A 26,517-nucleotide genomic window follows, 5' to 3' on the forward strand; every position below is an offset into this window, starting at 1 on the left:
CACCAAAAATATCCAGCATCTTGGATACTCCTTTAAAGTTCTAGCTAAAACCCAGAACAGGTTCTCCATAATCCTGGGACATACCAGCAGCCATTGGAAGTAACCTAAGTATCTGTAGAGTTAACTCTCAGAAACCATGGATTCCGCCATCCATGGCTTGCAAATATTAAAAATATTTCCAAAAGCAAACCTTGATTTTATATAAGGGACACCATTTTACTAAACCATTGTATAGTCAAGCGACTTGAACATCCATGCATTTTAGTATTTGTGGGGAATTTCATTCCAGAGGACATGAAGGACCCAGTGTATGTAATATTTAAGAAGTGGTTTGTAAGTAGCAAAGAACAAGAACAACACTGCTTTCATAGCCTTCTACTTGTGGCTCTTAAAGCCTTGTAACTGCCCACTTTTGTCTGTGGGATTTGGCTTCTCCACGTTTCTTTTCTTCTTTTCCAGTTCAGATCAGTTTCACACCCACTCCTGAATGTCAGTGGGAAGTCAAGGCAAAAAAATCACAAATGGTTTACCGAAGTTCATTGGAATTGTCGGCATTGGAGGAACAGGTTGGGGGTATCCCCCTGCTGATGGGTACCCAGGCTGTGGGTAACCTCCAGGTTGTGGGTAGCCTCCAGGCTGTGGATACCCGCTTCCATATGGTGGGGGCTGTGGGTAACCTCCTGGGTATCCAGGGTATCCAGCTGCAGGTGGAGGCTTGAGGGGGTTTCGGTCATCGTAGTCTGGAGGAGCACTGGGGTGCGACATGATGTCCCAGAAACACTCACGGAACTGAAAAACAAAAGAGATAAAGCTCAGTTATCACCTCTGTCCATTTCTTAGAGAAACATACCCAACACCATAATGGACTGCAATCAAATTACCCTTCATCTAAATCAGTGGTTCCCAACCAGTGGTCTGTAAGAACGAAAATATGGTCTGTGGCTTCACCATTACTCACTGTTGCTTCAAAACAAGACAACGAGAGTGACTGGTCTCACAAAACCCTCTTATAGTGCTGAGGCAACAAGGATGTCGGGTGTGGAGAAGCTGACTATCTACAAAAGATTACTACTACCACATCAGCTATAGATATTTAAATATTATTTTCTGTGGGCAAGCAGATAGCAACTACTGGATGGCATATGTTACTTATTAGAAACTAGAGCTGATGTAGTCTATCCAATGCAATTTTCTGAATCAGCATCCCAAATAAACAAACCAAATCTAAAGTTGACCAAAAATGATTCATAACCTGTTTGGTACTAATGTTGGAGAATGGTCCCTGGTTAAAGTGGTCCCTCTTCAAGTGGTCCCTGGTCGAAAAAGGTTGGAAATCAGTGATCTAAATGCACACCCTTTTTGTTTTATTTGTCCAAGAACAGCCAGGAGGGGGAGCCAAAAGAAGAGCACAAAGCTATTCTGATAACAGAAAGAAAAGATTTATCTGCCATAAGGATGGATAGTGTTTTTGGCCTGCAAGTTTCATGAATCCTCATGATCATGGACTTTCTTAGCCAGGGATGAGGGAAGTTGCAATCCAACAACATTTAAAGAGGGACACACTTTTGTTCTAGTATGTAATGTTGGGATTTTAACCAGTAACTGGATGGCACACAGTCATTCAGAAAGGAATGATGTATGTTGTTGTGTGTCTTTGTCGTTTCTGATCTATGGTAACCCTAAGGTGAATGTATCATAGGATTTTCTTAGCAAGGTTTCTTCAGAAGGGCTTTGCTATTGCCTTCTTCTGAGGCTGTGAGAGTATGACTTGCCCAAGGTTCTGCAGTTGGCTTCATGGCCAAGCAAGAATTAAAATCTTGATCTCTGTAGTCATCATCCAACACGCAAAACACTTCACCATGCTAGCTGTGTAATCGATCATTTAGCTACTACACCATTAAAACATCAGCTTTGGTAACTGAATAATGATCACTTTGTCTTTTTTTTTCCCCTCCCTAAATATCTGAGACCAAACTGTGTAATTAACTGCCTGCTTTTACTTCTGTCAAAACTGGGGAAATTGCATCAATTTTATTTGTTTGCTGCTTTGTTTTCATTAACACTAGGTGTATTTTAGCCTTTCTAATCCAGTTATAACTTCAAAATGTCTTCTGCATTCCAGTTCACAACTATTATAAAGGGCAGCCTTAGAGAATAACCGGAATAATGAGGACTCTCTGAACCTCTTCCCCCTTCACAAGCCAATAATAGTCATAGGAAGCTGCCTTGCAGCAAGTCAGGCCTCTGGTCCATTTAGCTCAGTATTGTCTAGTGGAAGAATTGCACAGGTCACATTTGAGGCTTTGAAGGTTTAGTAAAGTCCCCCAGACATTTCCCAAAGACCTTGGCAAACCACTCCAAAACAAACATCCACATTTTAAAAGCTAACTTCAATTTCTGTTTCCATGTATTAATCCCTCCCAAAACAGGTATATCCTTCTCCCAATCAGCCAGAAAAGTGACTGGGAAGGAATGTGCCATTATTTTAGGTCACAAAAAAGACAGCATAGCAACAGCCTTTTGGAGCTCAAGAAAAGCAAAAAGTCCAGCAACACGTCCCCATTGGTCTCCACAGCACCTGGCAATGCCTTTCCAGATTTTCCAGCAGGAAATTTGACCTAATCTTACCTGGATGTGGCAGATACTAAGCCTGGGACCTTTTGTATACAAAGGAAGTGTTCCACGATTACGTAAGGACATTCAAAACTTGGTTCACTACAGTATGACGGTTTAACCAATCCAGATAAAGAAAATGCCTTACTGTAAATAAAGGGGAAAGTATTGTTGGAATTAGCAACATGAAAAAGAACTGGTATTTACTCATGAGAGGGAGAAGGAGGGAATGTGAGGAAGGGAGGAAGGGAGGAAGAGAGAGAGTCAAAATATGATTATACTCCTCCCATGACTGGCTGGTCCCCCAAGGCAGGATAAAAACTCCACTGTCATTGATGCCAAGAGAGAGATCTTTCCTTTAGCTCTAGGGGAGGATCTTAAACCAAAAAAGTCTCGAGAGGTAAAAAAAAAAAAAAAAGAGAGAGAAAGAGAAAGACGTAGAGAAAAAATCATGACTTATTCACAAAAGAAAGGAAAAACAAACCTCACAACTTCTGAGGGTGCTTGCCAGAGATGCAGGCGAAACATCAAGAGAGAATACTTCTAGAACATGGCCATACAACCCGAAAAACCTACAACAACCCAGTGATTCCAGCCATGAAAGCCTTCGACAATACAAAGGAAAAAACAGTTGCTACTCCTGTCCACATCGAAAGCCTGAAACATGAGAGATTCTGAACAGAATAGCGTAGAAAAAAGGAAAATACTTGGGAAGCCAAGGTTTTGGATTGAGATAATTGTCATTTGGCCCAAATCCCTGTATTTGCAAGTCCTTGTATTTGTTCAAGTTCACTTTGGAGAGAAAGCACATTACCTAGTCTCCAACACAACATACTCCCTTTAGTACAGTGGTTCCCAACCTTTTTTTGACCAGCGACCACTTGACAAGGGACCTCTCTCCAACATTAGAACCAAAAAGGTTACTAATCCATTTTTTGGTCAACTTTAAATTCAGTTTGGTGTGCTTATTCAGAAAATTGCATTGGATAGACCACATTAGCTCTAGTTTCTGATACAGACCATATGTCATGGTCAGCGACAGGGAAGGAGTTGCAGGCAGCACAAAAGGAGTGGAAATAAAATAAAATAAAGACCAGATTTTCATCTTCGCAGACCACCGTTAAGAAAAACTTCTTTAGTACAAGAGTGGGGGTGGAAAAAGAGCAAAGAAAGTATTCTGTTGTGTATGAACCCTGAATATATAAATATATAAATACATAGTACAGACTTGCAAATAACATCAATTTGTCTGAACACCTGGATCAAAGTTGTAACAGCGTGCAGCAATTCAAGTGACAACCATGACAGCACATCTTAAAACATGAACCTCCAGACTGCCCTGCAGAACAGGAGAAGACACAGGAAACTAAAGGCTGAATGTGGCATAAGACTGCCAGATTAAAACTTTATCAAGCCCTGAGATACCAGATCCAGACCGAAAGAACAACCCCTTGTGGTAACACAGGATGATGAGATTGCAAGGATAAGATAAAAGGGTGATGTCACGAAACATGATACAAATTAAGCATCAACCACAGCTACAAAGAGCATGCCATTCAAACTTTAAGAAGCACCAAGGACACAAGCAAAGAAAATATATAGTTGAGGCATCCCTTATCTGGAATTCGAATATTATTCGATACATTCCAAAATCAGAAATTGTACTTATGGGGGCTGAGTGAGTGACACTTTTCCTTTCAGATAGTTCAATGTACATTAATTTTGTTTCATGCACACAACTGTTTAAACGATTGTGTATAAAATTACTTTTAGGCTATGTCTATAAGAAAACACAGAGGCAGTGACAGACTTTGTATTGCTAGTTGCAAAGATTACTGCAGACAGAGATTGCAGTCAGGAAATCAGAAGACGTTTATTTCTTGGGAGGAGAGCAATGACCAATCTCAATAAAATAGTGAAGAGTAGAGACATCACAGTGGCAACGAAGATCTGCATAGTTAAAACAACGTTACTCCCCGTAGTAACCCATGGATGTGAGAGCTGGACCATAAGGAAGGCTGAGTGAAGGAAGAGAGATGCTTTTGATCCATAGTGTTGGAGGAAAATTCTGAGAGTGCCTTGGACGGCGAGAAGATCCAACCAGTCCATACTCCAGGAAATAAAGCCCGACTGCTCATTGGAGGGAAGGATATTAGAGGCAAAGAGGAAGTATTTTGGCTACATAATGAGAAGACAGGAAAGCTTGGAGAAGAGAATAATGATGGGGGAAATGGAAGGAAAAAGGAAAAGGGGCCAACCAAGGGCAAGATGGATGGATGGTATCCTTGAAGTGGCTGGCTTGATCTTGAAGGAGCTGGGGGTGGCCACGGCCAACAGAGAGCTCTGGTGTGGGCTGGTCCATGAGGTCACAAAGAGTCGGAAGCAATTGTATGAATAAACAACAAAAAGTCTATAAGGTGTCTATGAAACATACATGAACTTTGTGTTTAGACTTGCATCCCATCTCCAAGATATTTCATGATGTATTTATAAACAAATGCCGGTATTCCAAAATCTGAAAAAATCAAAAACATTTTTGATCATAGAACCTAAACCTGTGCACATATTTAAAAAACAAACAAACAAGGTGGAAATAATGAAGAATTTGTTGAAAAATGGCGGTTGGCAATTGGATTTCTTGAAAAGAAGACAAAAGTAGATTTGAAGATTACCATAAAGGGGATTCAGTGAAAGAAGATACGTGGGTAGTTGCGGGTTAGTTATGTGATCCATACGGAGTGGTGTCGGAGGTCACAGGGGTTGGGTTCAGGGGTGTGAGGTTAGAGGGACAATAAATGTTAATGTATTATAACTGTACAGTCAAATTTGATATTTTATATGTTTAAAGAGCGCTGACTGTATACCATTCTGCTAACTGGCATACTCTTTTGTATTTCTTTTTTTCTGTTTTTTTCTCTTTCTTTTTTACTTTTTACTTATTTCGGTTTTCCTTTGGTGTCGGTTTTGTTTTCTGTATGCACCACAAACCAATAAAAATTTATTTTAAAAAAAAACCAAACAAACAAACAAGCACAGGCTAACATTGCAAGGCAGCACTCTCACTCTAAAGTTCCTCTCCTCCGCCTTGAGAGGGGCCAGTCCCTGAGACATAGCAACATGAGGGCAGAACCACCCCTCCTCTCCAACCATCCCAGAAGTTTTGGAGCAACAGCTAGGCCATGAGCCTGATTTGAAGAACTTTTCTTCGAGAATGCACACTGGCCACTCTCGGGTGGTGAGGCCCACATTCTGCTTCATGAATGCAGCTGTTTCAAACAGGACTCATTTTCTCAACAAAACATGCAAGCTGGCTAAAAAGGCCTTTTCTTTCCATCCACATCCACCCCCAAAGCTTGAAAGAGAGGAATAGTCAGAGAAAGGAAACACTTGTCTCATTAAGCCTACAGTACCCTCAGCAGAACTGACCATTCTTTATGCTTCTTCATCCACCATGATTGGAGAAAGAAAACAAAAACTACAAATCCCACCAGCCTCGGTGTTCACCAAACTTGGCAGGGTGGAGCAAGTTATTGAATCACTGAATGACAAATCTGGAAAGACCCCAAGAGGCATACAATCCAACACCATTTCACCATGCAGGATTTTTTTAAATCGTGTCAGAAGCAACTTGAGAATATACTGCAAGTCATTTCTGGTGTGAGAGAATTGGCAATCTGCAGAGACGTTGCCTAGCAGACACCCAGATGTTTTACCATCCTGTTTGAGGCTTCTCTTATGTCCCAGCATGGTAAACTGGGGCTGACAGGTGAGAGCTCATCCTGTCTCATGGATGAAAACCACTGACCTTCAGGTCAGTAGTTCAGCCTGCACAATGGTTTAACTGCGGAATATCCAACCAAAGCACTCCCATCCAGCCTCTGTTCAAAAAACCTCCAGAACAAGAGCCCAGACAATATCTTTCGAGGGACATAACAGACGCAGCCTGCAACCCAGTAGGGCTGCCCCAAAGACAATCCGCTTCCTAGGGCAGAGCAGCAAATGTATTGTTGTATGTGGGACCTAACAGAAGCTGAAGAGATCAAGAGAAGGTGGCGAGACTATACAGAAAATCTGTATAGGAAGGATAATAATACTGAGGATAGCTTTGACGGTGTGGTGAATGAATTAGAACCAGACATCCTGAGGAGTGAGGTTGAATGGGCCTTAAGAAGCATTGCTAACAACAAGGCAGCAGGAGACGACGGGATCCCAGCTGAACTGTTTAAAATCTTAAAAGATGATGCTGTCAAGGTGATGCATGCCATTTGCCAGCAAATATGGAAAACACAAGAATGGCCATCAGACTGGAAAAAATCAACTTATATCCCCATACCAAAAAAGGGAAATGCGAAAGACTGCTCCAACTTCCGTACAGTGGCCCTTATTTCTCATGCCAGTAAGGTAATGCTCAAGATCCTGCAAGGAAGACTCCAGCATTACATGGAGCGAGAGTTGCCAGATGTTCAAGCTGGGTTTAGAAAAGGTAGAGGAACGAGAGACCAAATTGCCAATATCCGCTGGATAATGGAGAAAGGCAGGGAGTTTCAGAAAAACATCTACTTCTGCTTCATTGACTATTCTAAAGCCTTTGACTGTGTGGATCATAATAAATTGTGGCAAGTTCTTAGTGGGATGGGCATCCCAAGCCACCTTGTCTCTCTCCTGAGGAATCTGTACAAGGACCAAGAAGCAACAGTCAGAACTGACCACGGAACAACAGACTGGTTCAAGATTGGGAAAGGCGTACGGCAAGGCTGCATCCTCTCACCCAACCTTTTTAACTTGTATGCAGAACACATCATGCGATGTGCGGGGCTGGATGAATGCAAAGCTGGGGTGAAAATTGCTGGAAGAAACATTAACAACCTCAGATATGCAGATGACACCACTCTGATGGCCGAAAGCGAGGAGGAGTTGAGGAGCCTTTTAATCAAGGTGAAAGAAGAAAGCGCAAAAGCCGGGTTGCAGCTAAACGTCAAAAAAACCAAGATTATGGCAACAAGAATGATTGACAACTGGAAAATAGAGGGAGAAACCGTGGAGGCCGTGACAGACTTTGTATTTCTAGGTGCAAAGATTACTGCAGATGCAGACTGTGGCCAGGAAATCAGAAGATGCTTACTTCTTGGGAGGAGAGCAATGTCCAGTCTCGATAAAATAGTAAAGAGTAGAGACATCAGACTGGCAACAAAGATCCGCCTAGTCAAAGCCATGGTCTTCCCTGTAGTAACCTACGGATGTGAGAGCTGGACCTTAGGGAAGGCTGAGCGAAGGAAGATCGATGCTTTTGAGCTGTGGTGTTGGAGGAAAGTTCTGAGAGTGCCTTGGACTGCGAGAAGATCCAACCAGTCCATCCTCCAGGAAATAAAGCCCGACTGCTCACTGGAGGGAAAGATACTAGAGACAAAGTTGAAGTACTTTGGCCACATCATGAGGAGACAGGAAAGCCTAGAGAAGACAATTATGCTGGGGAAAGTGGAAGGCAAAAGGAAGAGGGGCCGACCAAGGGCAAGATGGATGGATGGCATCCTTGAAGTGACTGGACTGACCTTGAGGGAGCTGGGGGTGGTAACGGCCGACAGGGAGCTCTGGCGTGGGCTGGTCCATGAGGTCACGAAGAGTCGGAGACGACTGAACGAATGAACAACAACATGTATGTATGAATTATATCCTGCTTTTTCTCTCTTAAAAGAGACTCAAAGTGGCTAACGAAGTTTTTAAAAACACTCCAATGTACCATTCAAAACCAAAAAAACATATAAACATTAAAGTAGAACATAAGAATATTAAAAATAGTTAAAACAATTAAAATAATTATTTAACACTATGAAAATACATAAAGACCAATCAGCATCCTCTTTCTCTGTGTTATCACCCTGCCCATCATCACCTTGGAAATAAGGGACTGATAGGAAGAAAGTTACAATATGGCATGTTACTTTCATGGATAACGGAGAGCAACACTTTTTCTTTCTTCCTCATTATATTAAAGTTGACACATTGTTTGGGGGAGGAATGATTAATGTTTTCTTGGTGGCTACTTCCACACTATGGAGCTCACTTTGAAGGGAAACTCCATTGCCCCCCTCTCTACTCTCCTCATGTGCTTATTTACAATGGTTTCCCCTTGACATTAGGTCTGGTCGTGTCCAACTTTGAGGATTGGAGCTCATCTCCATTCCTAAGCCGAAGAGCCAGCTTTGTTCGTAGATGCCTCCAAGGTCATGTGGCTGGCATGACTGCATGGAGCGCCATTAGCTTCCCGCAGAAGCAGTACCTATAGATCCACTCACATTTGCATGTTTTCGAACTGCTAGGTTGGCAGAAGCTGGGGCTAACAGTGGGAACTCACCCCGCTCCCCAGATTCGAATCGCCAACTTTTCAGTCAGCAAGTTCAGCAGCTCAGTGGTTTAACCTGCTGCGCCACAAGGGGGCCCATCTGTTGGGAATTTCTTTTTAAAAAGCGGTATGCATAGATCAAATTTTGAAATATTTACTTCCAAATTAGAAAAGAAGCAAAGGGGCCTTTACCCACAAACAGAACAGTGCCCTTCATTAGGACTTCATGGAGAAAGAGAGAAGCACTAATAGCATTCCCAAGATTTGTTGCTGTTCCTTCTGAAATAGGTTCACATGGTTACTCATGCTCTGGAAATCAGCACAGCGGTAATGGTAATTGCTCATTCTTTTTTGGCTTATGCTTTAGGGATGGGGAGAGGTGTGTGGAAGAAGAACACTACTTACTTCTCTGAACTTATTGGCAAAGGCTGTAAAATTCCAACCAAAAGAATATTCCCTTTCAGACGGCCTCATTTTCTTGCCTCACAACTACTGAGAAAGACCTCATGACAGGATATCCAACAGTACAAACAGTGTGACTAATTAATTTGCCTCCCAAATATTCGGTATTTCCTTGAAACGTTCATTATTTCCTCTAAACTGAGCACTTTGTAGTTACTGTGCTTCTCCCCTCTGCCACGCTGACAGCAAGAGTGGATAGCAGCCCCCAGTGGTGCAATAGGTTAAACCCTAGTACCAGCAGGACTGAAGACCAACAGGTCAGAGGTTCGAATCCGGGAAGAGCACAGATGAGCTCCCTCTGTCAGTTCCAGCTCTCTGTGTGGGGACATGAGAGAGGCCTCCCACAAGGATGGTAAAACATCAAAACATTCGGGCGTCCTTGCAGACGGCCAATTCTCTCACACCAGAAGCGACTTGCAGTTTCTCAAGTCCCTCCTGACACGAGAAAAAGAAAGCAAGAGTGGATCAAATGTGGCCATCGAAGGCTGGTTCTGCAGGTAGAAACAGAGTCTGACATTATCAATGAATAAACAAGCCAGTCCTATGTGTTTTCGAAGGCTTTCATGGCCAGAATCACTGGGTTACTGGGTGAGTTTTCTGGGCGGTATGGCCATGTTCCAGAAGCATTCTCTCCTGACATTTCACTCACATCTATGGCATGCATCCTCAGAGCTTGTGAGGTTTGTTAGAAACTAGGCAAATTGGGTTTATATATCTGTGGAATGTCCAGTTACTTGTTTCCGTATTGTGAGACACACACATAAGAGGTTGTTTTTAAAAAAATTGGGACTAAGAGCAGAGTTCTTCCTCATTTCTTGCATCTTCTTGTAAGATGGTAGAGAGGGTCGAGGAAGAAAGATTCCTCCAGAAATGCCTTCTAACTGTCAATTGAGATTGCCAAGTTCTTGGCCTCCATATCTGTCAAGGATTAGTCAATGTGTCATTGCTCAGTCTGCCTCATGTACACAAAGGGGGGGGGGGGGAGAGACTCTGACAATTCGAAATGAAAGGGGGAAAAGGAACTAACAGGAAAAGGTTGGAGCCAATCCAAAAGTCACTTTCCCCTTTCCTATATTCATGACTAACTGAAACTGACCCTTTCATCACCATATCTTATCTCTTCTGTGCATGTACTTGGAAAATATGTACAAACTCCTTTCATGTTTGTTTCCTGGTTGGCTAGAATGACCACATTAGAAGCAAAAGGCATTACTACTGCATGTCTGTAATGGGACATTTTAAAGATTTCCTAATAGAGTTGAGGAGGAAGGGGAAGTGAAAAACCCAAGTGCCAGGATAAGGTGGGCAGGGAAGGATTTTTTTTTTGTAATAGCTATTTATTTATTTATTTATTATTGAGCCTCCAGTGATGCAATGGGTTAAATCCTTGTGCTGGAGGACTACTGACTGAAAGGTCAGCAGTTTGAATCTGGGGAGCGGGATGAGCTCCTGTCTGTCAGCTCCAGTTTCCCATGTGGGGACATGGGAGAAGCCTGACACAGGATGGTAAAACATCCAGGCATCTCCTGGGCCACATCCTTGCAGATGGCCAATTCTCTCACACCAGAAAAGACTTGCAGTTTCTCAAGTTGCTCCTGACACAAAAAAAAGTATTTAATATCTTTATTTATACCCTGCCTTTCTACCCATGGGACATAAGATGGCTAACACTCCACACTAGACACACTAGGCAAGTTTAAAAGGTGCAATACAAAAGTTAAAAAGAATTAAATAGTAGCAGTGTGGTAAAAACTAAATAAAAATACAGTTGATATACTAAAATGGCATTTAAAACTCATGTTTTCCCCAATCTCACCCACAGCATCCCCTGAATTAAAAACCACAGCACCCCTTGAACTGATTTAAAAAACTACCTTCTTTAAAAGCCTGCCTGAATAAAAAGATTTTAGCCTGCCACCAGAAGGACAGCAGGGAGGGGGCCATTCTGGCTTCCCTGGGCAGAGACTTCCAAAGCCGAGGGTCAGTCACTGAGTAGGAAAGCTCTCTCTCTCGTTCCCACTGACCGAGCTTGAGATGGAGGTGGGACCAAGAGAAGCGTAAACAGCTAAAACAAAACAATTTTTCTTAGGCAATTTTCAGCCAAAGGACAAAAAAATCCAGGTTACTTTGACCCTATGAAGGTTTATAAATATGCTAAACCATGCTACTGCAAACAGAGATGGCAATTAGGTCATTTTGCAACACATGACCTGCACTACCACCCAACAGACAGAAGTACCAGCCTGAGACAACTGATTTTAGCAAAATATTTATGTTTTAGTTTATTCTTGTTGTACATTTACTATGTTGGTTGGATTTTCCGCATCAGGTGGCAAAATAATTTAACTTACCCTGTGTGTGATGGATGCACTTTGAGCAGGCAAAGGAAATGAGACTCATTACTGTCAGTTTGTGTTCTACCTCAGGCATCAAAATGTCTTAGTCTTGGGATTACAGTAGGGTTGGCATAGGCAAACCTGGGCCCTCCAGGTGTTTTGGACTGCAACTCCCACAATTCCTAACAGCCAGACACTCCAATTTTACTGGAACGTAAGTCTCATCATCCCTAGCCAATATAGCCAGGCTGACCAGAAGTGATAGGTGTTACAGTCCAACACATCAAGGGATGGTGGTTTGAACTAATATGCAAGTTGTGTATTTTATGATGGCAGAGGAATCTGCTCAAATCCATGGGATGGGTACATAAAGCATCAAAAATAGACGGGAATGGAAGACATACTAGTTAAACAAGTAATCAGATAATGATTTTCCTCAGGGCAGAAGAAGTGATATGTGTTGAAATTCAGAGAGTGACAAAAGCCTAGCTATGGTTGAAACTACAACGCATTAACTCCTTGTGCCTTATGCCATCCAAGGAAGTGAGGGGGGGGGGGGGGAAGTTTTGGAAAACCTGCTTTGTGGGATTACAGGCTGAGATGACAGTCACAGTCCACAAAAGTAACTCTTCCAAGATGTGTACAGTGTAGCTGATTAATGGAATGGGAAAAATACAGGTTTCATAATCCTCAAGCAAAATAAGATGCAACAAAGTAACAGCCTCAGGGTACCAAGAATGATCCAACACCTCTGTCCATGGATGATGCGAGAGAGCAAAACACTGGAGGGTACCCACAGCAGGAGAAACAAGTCTAGATGAATGCGGACAGGAATATCCTTGAGACTTAAGGCAGTTTGACCGAAGGGCTAGATATCACCAAAAAGCATGCCTTCACACAAGATCTTCTGATGGTGCAAAGTACTGAATTCAAGTGCTGGCATCCTTTCGCACAATCACAGTACCACTGATAAACTTTATTTCATTGTTGCCTCCTGTGGAAACCTGGGTTTTGCAGTTGGGTCAGAGGTACCTGAAGAGCTCTTGGACTGAGAACTCTTTCTAAACAAGTGCTTCTCAACCTGAGGTCCCCAGATGTTTTTGGCCTACAACTCCCAGAAATCCCCGCCAGTTTACCAGCTGTTAGGATTTTTGGGAGTTGAAGACCAAAAACATCTAGGGACCCCAGGTTGAGAACAACTGCTCTAAACTATAAATTACAGAATTCCATGGGATGTAGACATAGCAATTAAAGTGGAACCACTGTGCTATAACTGAGTAATGTGTAAGAGGCCCAAGAATAAGTAAGCCCAATAATAGGTACACATCCTCTACACCCTTCACCTTAAAATAACCATGGGGAGTGTATCATGCTGCTCCATAGGGGAACATTGCGCAAGTCACGCTTTCTCAACCTAAGAGGAAGGCAATGACAAAATTCCACTATATACATTTTTCCAAGGGAACATTTATGATAGGGTTACTGTAAAAGTTGAATTTAAGGCACAAAAATAAGTATATTTCAAGATGTATCATATGAAAAGACTTGAATTATAAGAGACAAGAGCTGGGACCTGTTTAGACCTTTAAAAATTCCTTATTCACACCATATTCTTCCAAGTACTGAAGACCCCACATTTTTCTTGTGAGCATCACATGCAGCATGCCACATGGCAAATTTGTCTTAAGCAACCAACAGTGTCCCCTGGGGAAACTCACCTTGATGGGAACTTGTCTTCAGAAAATCCATTTGTATTATTGAGAGCTATGTGACAGTGTCCACTTCTCTTTTTATCATTCCTATCATGTATGTAAATATGTATTTCCACTTATCAAGTCTTTACCCATCCTATTCTGCTGAGATGTGCCAATTCTGATACACTAGCATATTGATCTGAGAGTATCCATGTGCACATTTCATTTAAAAATAATATTGGTGGTAAATTTAAAATTAAAATGGTAACTGTGGCCAAGCCCACTTCCTCATGGAAATGATTATGCAACTTGCTGGTCTTTGTCAAACCAGATTTGATCATGTCTAACTCTTCCCACAGCTCCAATGTGAACCAGCTACTGTGGATGGCTACATCAAAAACAAACAACCCAGAACTCATGAAGATCTTTGATCTTAATGAAGCAAAGCCCACCAGCATTGAAGCAATGCTTCTACACCATCAGCTCCTTGGACTGCCCACATTGTCTGATCACAGTCTCCCAAAGCAGTTACTATAGTCCTAACACAAGAACAGGTCACATAATGTTGGTGAACAGGAAAAGAGATTTAAAGACAGACTTACAGCCAACCTTAAAAACTTTGGCATAGACACCAAGAACTGGGAAGTCCTGGCTCTTGAGTGTTCTAACTGGAGATCAGCTGTTACCAGCAGTGTTGCAGAATTCGAAGAGGCACGAATGGAGAGTGAAAGGAAGAAACATGTCAAGAGGAATGTGCATCAAGAAAATCCTGACCAGGACCACTTTCCACCTGGAAATCAATGTCCTCACTGTGGGAGAATATGCGGATTAAGAAAAGGGCTCCACAGCCCCCTATGGACCCACCAAGATGCTACACTTGAAGGACCATCACCCTTGGGCTATGAGGAATCACCTAAGTAAGTCAGTATGTACATGAAAAACAAACAACCCAGAACTCATGAAGATGTTTGATCAGAATTCAGAATAAAACATAAACAACTCATTATAAAGTGGTTTAAAGGATGGGAATAATCACAAATGACATGTGTCAAAATAGTGTCCAACATAAGGTGTGCATTGAGGTTTTTTCTCCATGTAAACAGTCATATGACTTTTGAGCAGTTTTGCTCTTTTATCTGTGTGTCTGATCTACCTCAGAACAAGAGAATCACATACACTTTGATCCCCTTATCCATGGATTTGATACCTACAGTTTCACTCATTCACACTCCAAAAGTATATCCCCATTTCCAGAAATGTTTGTGGGCCTCTCCAACTCCTATAGTGGAATTCTGTGATATGCTTCCATATCCTCTGCAGAGATAGGGGTCGTACTGTCTACAGCCTTACAGTTCGTTGGAGAACAGGTGGGATATAAAAGTAAAGAAGTGCCCAATACACACTGCTAGAGCAGAAATAGGAATCTTGCAGCTCTTCAGATATTTTGGACTGTAAAGGTAAAGGTAAAGGTTTTCCCCTGACATTAAGTCCAGTCATATCCGACTCTGGGGGATGGTGGTCATCTCCATTTCTAAGCTGAAGAGCCAGCGTTGTCCATAGACACCTCCAAGGTCATGTGGCCAGCATGAATGCAAGGAGCGCCATTACCTTCCCGCCAGAGCAGTACCTATTGATCTACTCACATTTGCATGTTTTCGAACTGTTAGGTTGGCAGAAGCTGGGGCTGACAGCAGAAGCTCACACTGCTCCCTGGATTCAAACCTGAGACGTTTCGGTCAACAAGTTTAGAAGCTCAGTGGTTTAACCCACTGCACCACCGGGGGCTCCTTCTGTACTTCCCAGCATTCCTTGTCATTGGCTGTACTGGCTAAAACTGTTGGGAATTGCAGTCCAACAAGATCTGGAGGCTTGAAGTGATATCTCACGCATGGATACAAACACAGTTAATAATGGAACAACAATGAATACAAAGCCATAACCATATTAGTCTGTAATATCTGTGTACAAAGGGAAAGAAAGGCGTTGCTAGCTTCGAACTTCCTTAAGGTGTTACAAGATCCCTTTGCATCCAACAATGAATAGTTTGCCAATGTGGATAAGCACGGTTACAATTCAGTGGCTTTTGCAGCAACAGTGGTGTCACATGAAGAACTGTTGTCTTCTCCTGCCGGAGTTTGTTCTATTCTTGGTTCAGCAGGCAAGCTCCCCGCCCCTCTGAGTCAAGCCTCAAGCATTTGGCTGCTGGAGGCACAGGGAGCGGCACAGAAGAGGCAAAACCCTTGCGCTCCCAGGGCGCTTGCTCAGTTCAAAGAAAATACTCATGAGACAGCAGCAGCTACGAAACAGGGTGGCTCCACAGAGAGCTTCTTCTGCCTTTGCCTAAGCAGGAATCATTGCAGCAAAAGCAAGCCTTCATTCTGTATACAACATCTGCAGTTGCCCTCCAACAAAGAGTTACCATAATGAAATTAACGTAACCCTGTGGTCTCATTGGCAAATGGGAAGGGTGGTTACACTGGTTTATAAAAAACCTTTTCAAATTAACTAGAATTATTTAATGTTTGAACATGCCTCCGTCATGCCCTAGTTTTGAAATTTCATATTTATTCCTTTTTAATACAAAGTAATTACCAACATAACCCCCCCCCCCCAAAAAAAATCTCATTGGAAAATGTTTTTCAACATAGTTTGGAAAAATGATGAAACTGGGTGAAAGAAAAACTGATGCCTTCCCTTCCCTTAATACATCCAGGATGCTAACTCCTTTGCAACAGAGCTGAGCTGTTTTCAGGCTCATAGTTCTTACTCGCTTTGCTTCTGCATTGCCATCACCGCTCCATTCAAAAGTATTGCTGAACATAATAGGAATTGTCTGTGGCCAATTTCCCTTGTTTAGACTCTCAAGACAATTGTTTCAAGAAAACAAAGTGAAATTTCTCTTAGAGACGAATAACTTTTTTCATGCAGAACAGTTCAAATCAATGGTGTAATTGTTAGGCTCAAGACCAGTGGTTCTCAACCTGTGGGTCCCCAGGTGTTTTGGCCTACAACTCCCAGAAATCCCAGCCAGTTTACCAGCTGTTAGGATTTCTGGAAGTTGAAGGTCAAAACATCTGGGGATCCACAGGTTGAGAACCACTGCACAAGACCATCTTCCTCCATCAGTGCCTACAGAAAGTGTCCCTCTCATGCACACCCCTCCCTTCTCATACCAGTCTTTTGTCTCATCATAATCATGTTGTTTAAGCAAATTAAAATATACAATTATTGGAACGATCTCTTTCACACCCCAATGCAATTGTGTGATATTGGCATTTTGTTGCTGCAAATTCCTGTGATCAGTCTTCTGCGCAACCCCACTCCCTACATGTTGGTCCTACTCAGCACATGCTCCCTTTTTCCTCCCAACCCCATCACCATTTTGCTGCTACTGCATAGTTGTACGGTTTCAGTATTCTCACAAGATCTTCCTCCCCTTTGCAATACCAGGACTGCAGTGGGAGGAAGTTATCAAACACGGAAGCAAAGTTGGATTCACTGATGGACCAATGAAAATAAATTATCCAATTACAATTCAAGTACTATGAGACTATGGGTAGAGCCATCACATCACGTGGTAAGCCTCAACAGAAGGAGCTTTTATCCTGGCACAATTATGCTTTAGTAGCCTAATGCAATAAAATCCACTGTCCCATTCTCCCACCATTCAAAAGCAATAGGCAAAATCTGAAATCCACATACTCATTTATGATAGTCTCTAAAGTCTGCCTGTGTGTCTTTCACACACACACACAGAGAGAGAGAGAGAGATTCAGAAAAGGCAGCCAACTGTATTCATCTATAACAATAAAATGGCTCCATCATTTTCCATCTCCATCAGAAACACTAAAGCTAATGAGTCTTAATTGCCAGCCCATTGTAAAAAAATACTTTGCATTAAGATGGTTATGGCTTGAAACAACATATTGTCCCTAGCAAGATTCATTTCCCTTAGCCACTTTAAGGATCACAGCAAAAAAAACACCACCACACTGGCTCTCTTGGGGGAAAAACACAATTTAAAAATGACAGTAACCCTCAGAATCCCCCAGTTAATATGGGAGAGTGGGGGAAACTTACCTTTTGGGGCCACCATATTCATAACTCCTTACTTAACTTGACCACTGGCTGGAGGATTCAAGGGACTGTTTCCCAATAAAATAATTGTTTTGAACTTGGTCTTTTTCTTAGATTCTTCAGACAATCCTTCCCTGTTTTCAGTGGAATTATTTGTTCTGGTTATCTTGCTAGGTGTAAGAAATATATATATACATTGTATTGTCGAAGGCTTTCATGGCCGGAATCACTGTTTTGTTGTAGGTTTTTCCGGGCTATATGGCCATGGTCTAGAGGCATTCTCTCCTGATGTTTCGCCTGCATCTATCAGCCATAGCAGAACACCTGATGAACCAACCTGGACACAGCATTTTATTTGAGAACACAGAAATGCTGGACCACTCCCACAACCACCATGTCAGACTACACAGCGAAGCCATGAGAAGTGTGAATGCTGCTATTGATCACCTTGATTAGCACTGAAATCCACAAGCATGTGGACAATTTCAACAGAAAGGAGGAAACCATGAAAATGAACAAAATCTGCCTACCAGTATTAAAAAACTCTAAAATTACAACAGCACAACAACAGAGAGGAAACAAACAAGGACATCTAATCACCTCTCAACAAAAGTTTGCTCGAGGCACTGTCAGGCCATTATATGCTAATCAAGGTGGTCAGTTGAAACATTCACACCTAATTCCAGCAGACAAGAGTCCTTTGTCTCACCCTGGTCATTCCACAGATATATAAACCCCTTTTCCTAGTTCCAACAGACCTCACTACCTCTGAGGATGCTTGCCATAGATGCAGGCGAAATGTCAGGAAAGAATGCCTCTAGACCATGGCCATATAGCCCGAAAAAACCTACAACAACCCATATATATACATTATCTGTTGGCCACTATGCACCCTCACTGCTCTTAAGGGCAAGATAAACTGGAACAGGACTCATTATTGGAACAGGACTCACTATGTCAATAGTCAACAGAGAAGCCATTAAAGCCCTTCATCATTGCTACAGAGATAAAGAAATATCAGTGAGTGTAAAGCATGTGATAGTCAAGTTTGCAGAAAGGCTCTTCTCTCTGTGTAACAAACATGGAGTTGGTTCTGGGATTCTAGGACAGTAATAACTTGGGAAAGGACACAATAGCAGAATATTAACCTTCGACATACAAAAAACAAGAGCTAATTAATGACTTGCTGAGTCATAGTTATATATCTGATTTAAGAGCTGGGTGTGGTGGAAATGAAGGCAGCAGCTATAATGAGTCTAAGGCCTATAACAAAGAATACGTCACAAAGCAATAATAATGATCACAGATATGTAGGAACTCTCTCATTAAGAGAACTGAGGGTGTTGAATGAAGGGTTTTTGTTTTGTTTTGCTTTAATGCCACAGACAATTTTCTAAATATGTACAAGGAATGTGGATAAATGAGGGGTTTTTTTTTACTCTAAAATATAATATTTACTATGGGACTTGTTTTCAGCATAGCTTAACTGCAGGGTTTCTGTGAGATGCAAAGGAGGTGTATATACAAATATAGAGTGAAAACATTCTGCATGACTGGCTCAGCACTGGGAAATTTGTAGTCCTTCAAATTCATGACTGGAAACATTACTTTTTATATTACAACTCCTAGAATCCCCCAGCAAGCATGACCAGTAATTCTGATTTGGGGATTCTGGGAGTTGTTGTCTAAAAAAGCCTGGCTGCACACATTATTGGATTCTGTCACCATCAACTTTACTCAGTATAGCTAATGTGGGATGATGGGAGATGTAGTCTTGTGCACCTCTGTACTGCCCATTTCCACTCTCATAATTCATTTCTTTCTTGCTCACACTTTTAGGAGCAGAATAACCTGAGTGTACAACTTTCAACAGAAGACACCATGAATGAGACAGCACTGCATTACATGTATAATCTAGAATAAAAAATTACTTCTACATAGTCTTGGATGTCTACACCCTATACCACTGGAGAAATTATAGTGTTTAGCCAATACTGCACTACCTGACACCCACCAGGAAGTAGCAGTCAATACTGAAAGGACTAAGGCAGTGACATCTCCGGTCCATCCCCTATTCGGATATCAGCCAGCACGCCAACACCTTAAATCACAAAATAGTTTTCTAAGATCTACAGGGATATTCACAGGAACACCTCAGCAAATGAGAGTTCAAAGGTGGCAGGCTAAAACCCAGAACCTCAAACCATGACTGATACTGAATGAGAGACTGCCCCCTTGGGCACACAGAAGACTGGGCGACTTGGAAGGCATTAAATAGGCTGCACTCTGGCACTACAAGATGCAGAGCCAACCTTCAGAAATGGTGTCACAAAGTGGAGTCCACAATATGTGAGCATGGGGAAGAGCAGACCACAGACTACCTATTACAATGCAATCTGAATCCTGCCACATGGACAATGAGGGGCCTTCTTATAGTAACACCAAAGGTGCTCCAAGTGGCCAGCTACTGGTCAAAGGTCATTTAGTAGAACGCCATTTTTAAAAAAACGTTGTGTTTTTTGAATACATTACAACTGTATCCTCGGTTCACTTCTGATACAATAAATATCTTTAAAAATTACTTTATCTTTCAGCAACAAGCTACTCTATCCTGATTTGGAGCAACCTCTCCAAGGTGTCTACAGTCATCAAACCAGTTAGTAGGATGTTTGTAGACCAGAGTCTGTGACCTATGTTAGCCATTTAAGAGAGCCCAGTCCAATCTCTGCACATATTTTCAATGTTTCTGTGTTAGATTTCTCTGCACATATTTTAAATGTGTCTGTGTTCTGATCAGCATGTGCTGGTGTGAGCGCATGTGTCTCCAAGTCACCAGGGACCCCAGGTAATTGGGCAAGAGTGTTGGAATGTGCCTTAAATGGGGAAATTCAAGTCATATACATGTCCCATATCTGTGCGCGCATTAAACTCCATTTTGGTAGGAAGACATGTAGAAAATTTCAATACAACCTCAGTTTCATTACCATCCTGTGCTAGAAAGCCAGGATTTCTTTGTAGAGCCTGATCAAGAGCTACAAGTAGGTAATATTTCATAGTATGATGAATACAGTGGAGCACAGCAAAGAACTGATTGTTCATCAACCTGCTTTTAGAAAGAGTCTCCAGTGCCCAGAAACCATATTATTCAGGATGCCAAAGAAGGTGTGGTTTGCTAGTTTGCTTAGCAATTGTCCAGTATGACCTCATCAACCTTAATTCATTGCAAGCTGCCATTCTTTCCAGGTCATGAGACTCCAGGGCAGAAAGCAAAACCATCTGCTTCCCTCCCCACCCCCACCTCAGCAAGAAATGTCCCCTCTTTGCTGACTGTCCTCAACCTTAAAAAAACAGTTATTTTTATATTAATACTTGTCTGGATTCCCAAAAGAAAAAATACACAGAGTCAAAACCTTTTGCAAATATTTGTGGTGGGAAGTATACAAATTTTGCCATGAGTTTGTTTCTTTTGTGTCCATTGTCACCATGGCTGGTTATGCAGGCAAAACGGCACTAGTCACTTACAAGGAAGGTTGATTGGGGGCGGGTTCAAACTTTAGAAAAGTACAGGGTATTTCAACAGAATGGACTCATTTCAAAGCAATATACTTCAGGATGGCAACATGTTACAGTCACACAAAAAGTTACAAATGCTTCAATGAATTATCGATTTATTTTACTAACTACTCTACTGATACTGCCCAATTTTGCAACTTATTCCAATCATATGAAGCTAAATTGATTAGAGGGCAGCCCCGTGATTATTTTTATTTCTTATAATGCAATATGAGATGGATAGTCCCAAATTTGACCAGAGTAGTGATGGAGAGTTTTACCTCTCTCTGAAGGCCCTTCCAGACAGGCCCTACATCCCAGGATCTGATCCCAGATTTTCTATTTATCCCAGATTATCTGGCAGTGCAGCCTCATATAATCCAGTTCAAAGCAGAAAACCTGGGATCAGATCCTGGGATATAGGGCCTGTCTGGAAAGGCCCTGCGACACTTCTTGAATGTGTACTTCTTTACTCCTACCACTTTCCAGGGTTTAGCATCACCTTTAGGAGGGGTTAAATTGAGAACCCCCCCCTCCCCCATGGCTGGATTCATCTAGAATAAAACTGGAACTCTAAACCCATTTGTAAGAAAACAAACCTGGCTCTCTTCCTCAGCCAAATACCTTTTTATTCTGGCAGGCCTTTAGTGAGAGGCCTCATTTGGCACAGAAGGAACTTTTAACTGTGTGGTTGCTACTGGGGTGTTTGACATAACTTTTTAAATAGTGTGTTTTTTTACTCATATGTTTTACCCTTTTTGTTGTTGTTCATTCGTTCAGTCGTCTCTGACTCTTCGTGACCTCATGGACCAGCCCACGCCAGAGCTCCCTGTCGGCTGTCACCACCCCCAGCTCCTTCAAGGTCAGGTTTTACCCTTTTGGAATGAGCTATTTTGAATCTCATTCATGGGAGAAGGATATGATATACATTGGAAAAAGGAGAAAGAATCTCCCAAGTAACAAGTGTCAGCTCCCCTAGTTGTTTAGTAATATTGCTCCATCAAGCAGCTATAATTTTCTTCAAATCCCCAGGAAATTTATCCTTTTTTCCCCTTAATTAAATTATTAAATTGTAATATGCTTTTGTGTTAATTTAAAATGAGACATAATTTCAGCCAAATAGCTAAAATAATATAGTAGATGGCCCTCAGTATCCATGGATTCAACCATTCACACTGAAAAAAAATCTAAAAATATACCAAAAGGCAAATTTTGATTTTGCCATTGAATATAAGGGACACCAATTTATTGTGCCATTGTATATAGTGGAACATGGGAACCAAGGATTTTAGTATCCACAGAGGGTCCTAGAACCCAGTGCCAGGATGAACCAAAAGTCTACTTATCCTATTTCCTTTTCTGATGGACAGTACCTGGATCTAAGTGTTTCTAGTATGAGTTGCTTCTTTCATTTTCAGAGACTAATCTCTTTTAATAAAACTTTATTATTAAACTTGGGACAAGAAAGTGTATGGCATCTCACATTCATATGAAGAGAAAAGAATAACACAGGATAAACTGCATCTCTCTGTCTGCCTATTTTTAGCAAGAGGATCCAGTGTCAGCACATACACTACTTTGAAAGTGAAATACATAATTTTCTCATAGAATATTTTTTTCTCTAAAGCCATAGAATCAAGAATCAGAGTTGGAAGAGACTTTGTGGGCCATTCAGTCCAACCCCCTGCCAAGAAGCAGGAAAATTACATTCAATGCACCCCTAACAGATGGCCATCCAGCCTCTACTTAAAAGCCTCCAAAGAAGGAGCCAGATGTGAAAGACACACATCTGGCTAGAGCCACTGCAAAGACAATTGTCTAAAACATCCACCGGTTTGGTGGATTCTGTGAGCTGTGGTTCCCAACAGCTATGTTTTTCAAGCTCTGCCTTTGTCTGTTTGCCTAATCCTCTAGTCTGGAACTCTATCCTACTAACACCAGATGCACATGACTGACATTAGAGACTCTATAACAGAAGAGAAAGATTAACTTCCATTGCTCTTACCATCCTAGGTTTCAGGGCTGACCAGATATTCATCTAACTGGCTGTACAAATATATGAGCAGTTTCTGTTCCCTTCTTTCCCAAACAGCGAGGCTAGAACATAGAAGATAAGACAAAAACAAACTTCCGGGCAGAAGTAGGGGTGTGCACACGTGCGTGTCCATCCTCATTTTACTAAGAAAATGAGAAAGAACAAACATTTGCTACTGTTCACAGAGTGAGTCCTTGAAAATTGAAATGGCTGCAGTCATAGCCTGTCCATTACATAGTTTTGATCCCATCGTTAGCACTTATTAAATTTATTCTCCCTACTACACTCTAGCTAAAGATAGCCTATTGAGCCCATTTGTGGTTGAAGAGAATTGATCCAATATTCAATTTTAATAATTGAGAATATAAGCTCTCTGGGTTTTTGCAACAGATGTCTCTTAGTCTGACACCAAAAAGGCAAAGGAAAGGAAGAAAGCATGCTGAGGATGCACATAATGAGGTTGCTGAAATCAGGAAAACTGTGGTAAGGGGGGAAATGAATAGAATTGTGCAAACCATATGTGTACAAAATAATATGGAAAGGTTACATTTCAGAATACAATTCCTGGAATCCTCTCTCCAAAATGAGTCATGTCCATTCTGGTTAGCAAGTCTGAGAGCTGTAAGACAAGCAAATAATCTTTCCATCATATGGTTCTGGGACTGAAAACAAACTTCTTGGACTGCATGTGTGTTCAGAGCATCTTGTTCCTCTGTTCTATGTCTGTCTTCCCAAGCGACTGTTTTTGCATGTGGTTCCCACTGGTACATGATATAGCTCTAGTGGAAAAAGTCTCAGACAGATACTGCAAAGCTAATGTCAGCCTAGTCCTGTTTTAAATTATGAGAAACCTAGAAGGAAAACTAGGAATTCCTAACACAGCTGCTGAACCTTTAAAATAGAAGAGCACAAACAGACAAAATCTATGGAAGATGTGTTAGTTTGGATCCAAACTCTCAAGTCAAGGCCCCAAAGGTGTGACTTAAACTGGCAGAAGGAGCAGGTGAATGTTACACAGGGGAAAAGGGGCAGCTTTCCTTACAAACTGTTTAAATAAACCCAAAAGTAGCTGTCTTTATTAGCAAAGGCTTTTCCATCACTTGCCAGTGCTCCATCACTGGGAGCAATTCAACAGGCATAACTTCATGACACGATTTAAAGGATCATCTTGCTCAACAGTTGGTAGGCTGTTAGGAATTGTGGGAGTTGAAGTCCAAAACACCCAAAGGGTCTAACTATGCCTGTGCTAGAGCATCTCCAGCAAGGAGTCGTCCAGCCTCTTGCTGAAGACATCCAGAGAAGAAAACCTCACCATCCCTCAAGGTAATTGGTGCCACTGCCTAAGGACTCACTGTCAAGAAGTTCCTTCTAATGTTCAATCGATATCTACGCTTTTGAAAACCTGAAACCACTAGGCATAGTTCTTCCTTCTGCAGTAACAAAGAACTATCTTGAACATGCCCATCTAAAGAACCAATTGTTGCACTTAGGCCCTGAAGCTTCTTTTTACCACAAACCGCACAATGTCCAGATAATCCAATGTAAGAGTTTATTAAAAGCAGAATATATGAAAGCTGGATATATGAAAACCAAGCAAATATTTAAAAAGGAATAAAAGTTCCAATAAACATAGGATCCCTGGATGCCATGCCCTATGAGGGACAGATAAGGGAGCTGGGTATATTTAGCCTGGAGAAGCGAGGGTTAAGAAGGGACATTATAGCCATGTCTCAACAGCTAAAAGGGTATTAATAGCAGACAGAACAAGCTTTCTTTCTACTTTTTCAGAGTCTAGAACAAGGAGCAATGGAGTCAAACTACAGGGAAAGCGTTTACAGTTAAGCATTAGGAATACACTCTTGGATTGTCGTGGAGTTTTCTTCGGAGGAGGTTTTAAACTGAAGCTAGATGGCCTTCTGTCAAGAGTGCTATGGTTGTGTATTCTTGCATGGCAGGGGGCTGGACTGGATGGCCCTTGTAATTTCTTCCAAATATATGATTTTTTTTTCATGTCAGGAGCAACTTGAAAAACTGCAAGTAGCTTCTGGTTGACAGAATTGGCCATCTGCAAGGGCGTTGCCCAGGGGATGCCCAGATGTTTTACCATTGTGTAGAAGGCTTCTCTCATGTCCCTGCATGAGAAGCTGCAGCTGTCAAGACGCTCATGCTGTTCCCTGGATTCGAAGTGCCAATCTTTCAGTCAGCAGTTCTGCCGGCACAAGGGTTTAACTCATTTATTATAGGTGTGTATTAGTGACACGCTACATAGAGATGACCGTCCCAGTGGATTTAACAGCAGGGGCTTGCTTCTGCTCTTTAGTGACCCAAATGAAACCAACTCAAAATGACGTGATCTATAAGATTTCAAACAATGCTTTCAATTAGTACATTTTAGTAATTTATTTTTCCTCCTTTTTTTACATAAACCAATGCCAACATTTGGAAGAGGGGAATTAGCTTCAACGATATGCTGCCAAAATATTGCATCCCTGTTAACATCCAGTCCTTTCTTTATAAGATTTACCAGTGGATCTAAACTTTTATTTTCCATTATAAGGGCTCTGTAGCACAAATGCCAATTTAGTTACTTTTACACTGTGGCTGCTACAATCATTTACAGACGCATACTTCTAATGCCCCAGTTCATCTGCTTTGAAGTCACCATAACCCTCCAAAACTGGTGCTAATGTAATGGCTATTCAAACTCATGGGGGAAAAAATTTCCTTCAGATGATATATAGTACAAACATTATGGAGGAAAAGGCAACAAATGCACAGCTATATCAACATGTGATGTTTAAGCAAACAATAAAATTCACAGCTCAACATGAAAGGAGGAACTGGTGGTGTTCTGTAAACAGTTAATATTAAACTGGCATAACAGAATTTCAGGGTTGGGAGGGAGATGAAGACAAAGGGAACCAGCAACAAATGTTGCTGTGCTGCTGTTTGGGATTTCATGCAGTTTACCATACCTTTCCCCGTGATACTCCATTAAATTCTGTTCCCAATGAGATTTCTCTCCTCTTTTTTTCCTTTTAAGAGTCATTCTGCATTCTATGGACACATACTGTAATATAAACACAGACCTCATTGACCTATTCTGAGGACTTACTTTCTTTAATATTTACAATATGACCCCTTTCTATCCACAGACATGATATCCACGATTTCACTTACCCATGCACAAAAAGAAAATCCCATGGAAGTCTTTGTGGGCCTCTCTAGGTCCTCCAGTGTGATGCTATGATATGCTTCCAGTTCAAGTATAGTTAAAATGTTAGGTCTGCTAATAATGCTATTATTCATTGGGGGGTGGGGGGGTGTTGTTGCAATATTTCCCTTGGGAGTTGTAATATATTACAAAAATTAAATATATTTTATATTTTTATTTAAACTATATTTAAA

The 26,517-nt window shown here is 41.5% G+C and overlaps 1 protein-coding gene across 1 annotated transcript in view; it reads right to left on the reverse strand.

Moving 5' to 3' along the window:
- The window catches only part of TMBIM1 (transmembrane BAX inhibitor motif containing 1), a 56,148-nt gene that overhangs the window by 14,553 nt on the left and 15,078 nt on the right, over window positions 1-26,517 (reverse strand). The window contains exon 2 of the mRNA XM_060773577.2: window positions 531-789. Coding sequence (XP_060629560.2) covers window positions 531-765 — 235 coding nt within the window. The 5' untranslated portion in view covers window positions 766-789. The remainder of the gene's footprint in view (window positions 1-530; window positions 790-26,517) is intronic.

This window comes from Anolis sagrei, chromosome 1 (assembly GCF_037176765.1).
Source record: "Anolis sagrei isolate rAnoSag1 chromosome 1, rAnoSag1.mat, whole genome shotgun sequence".
NCBI classification, from domain to species: Eukaryota; Metazoa; Chordata; class Lepidosauria; order Squamata; family Dactyloidae; genus Anolis; species Anolis sagrei.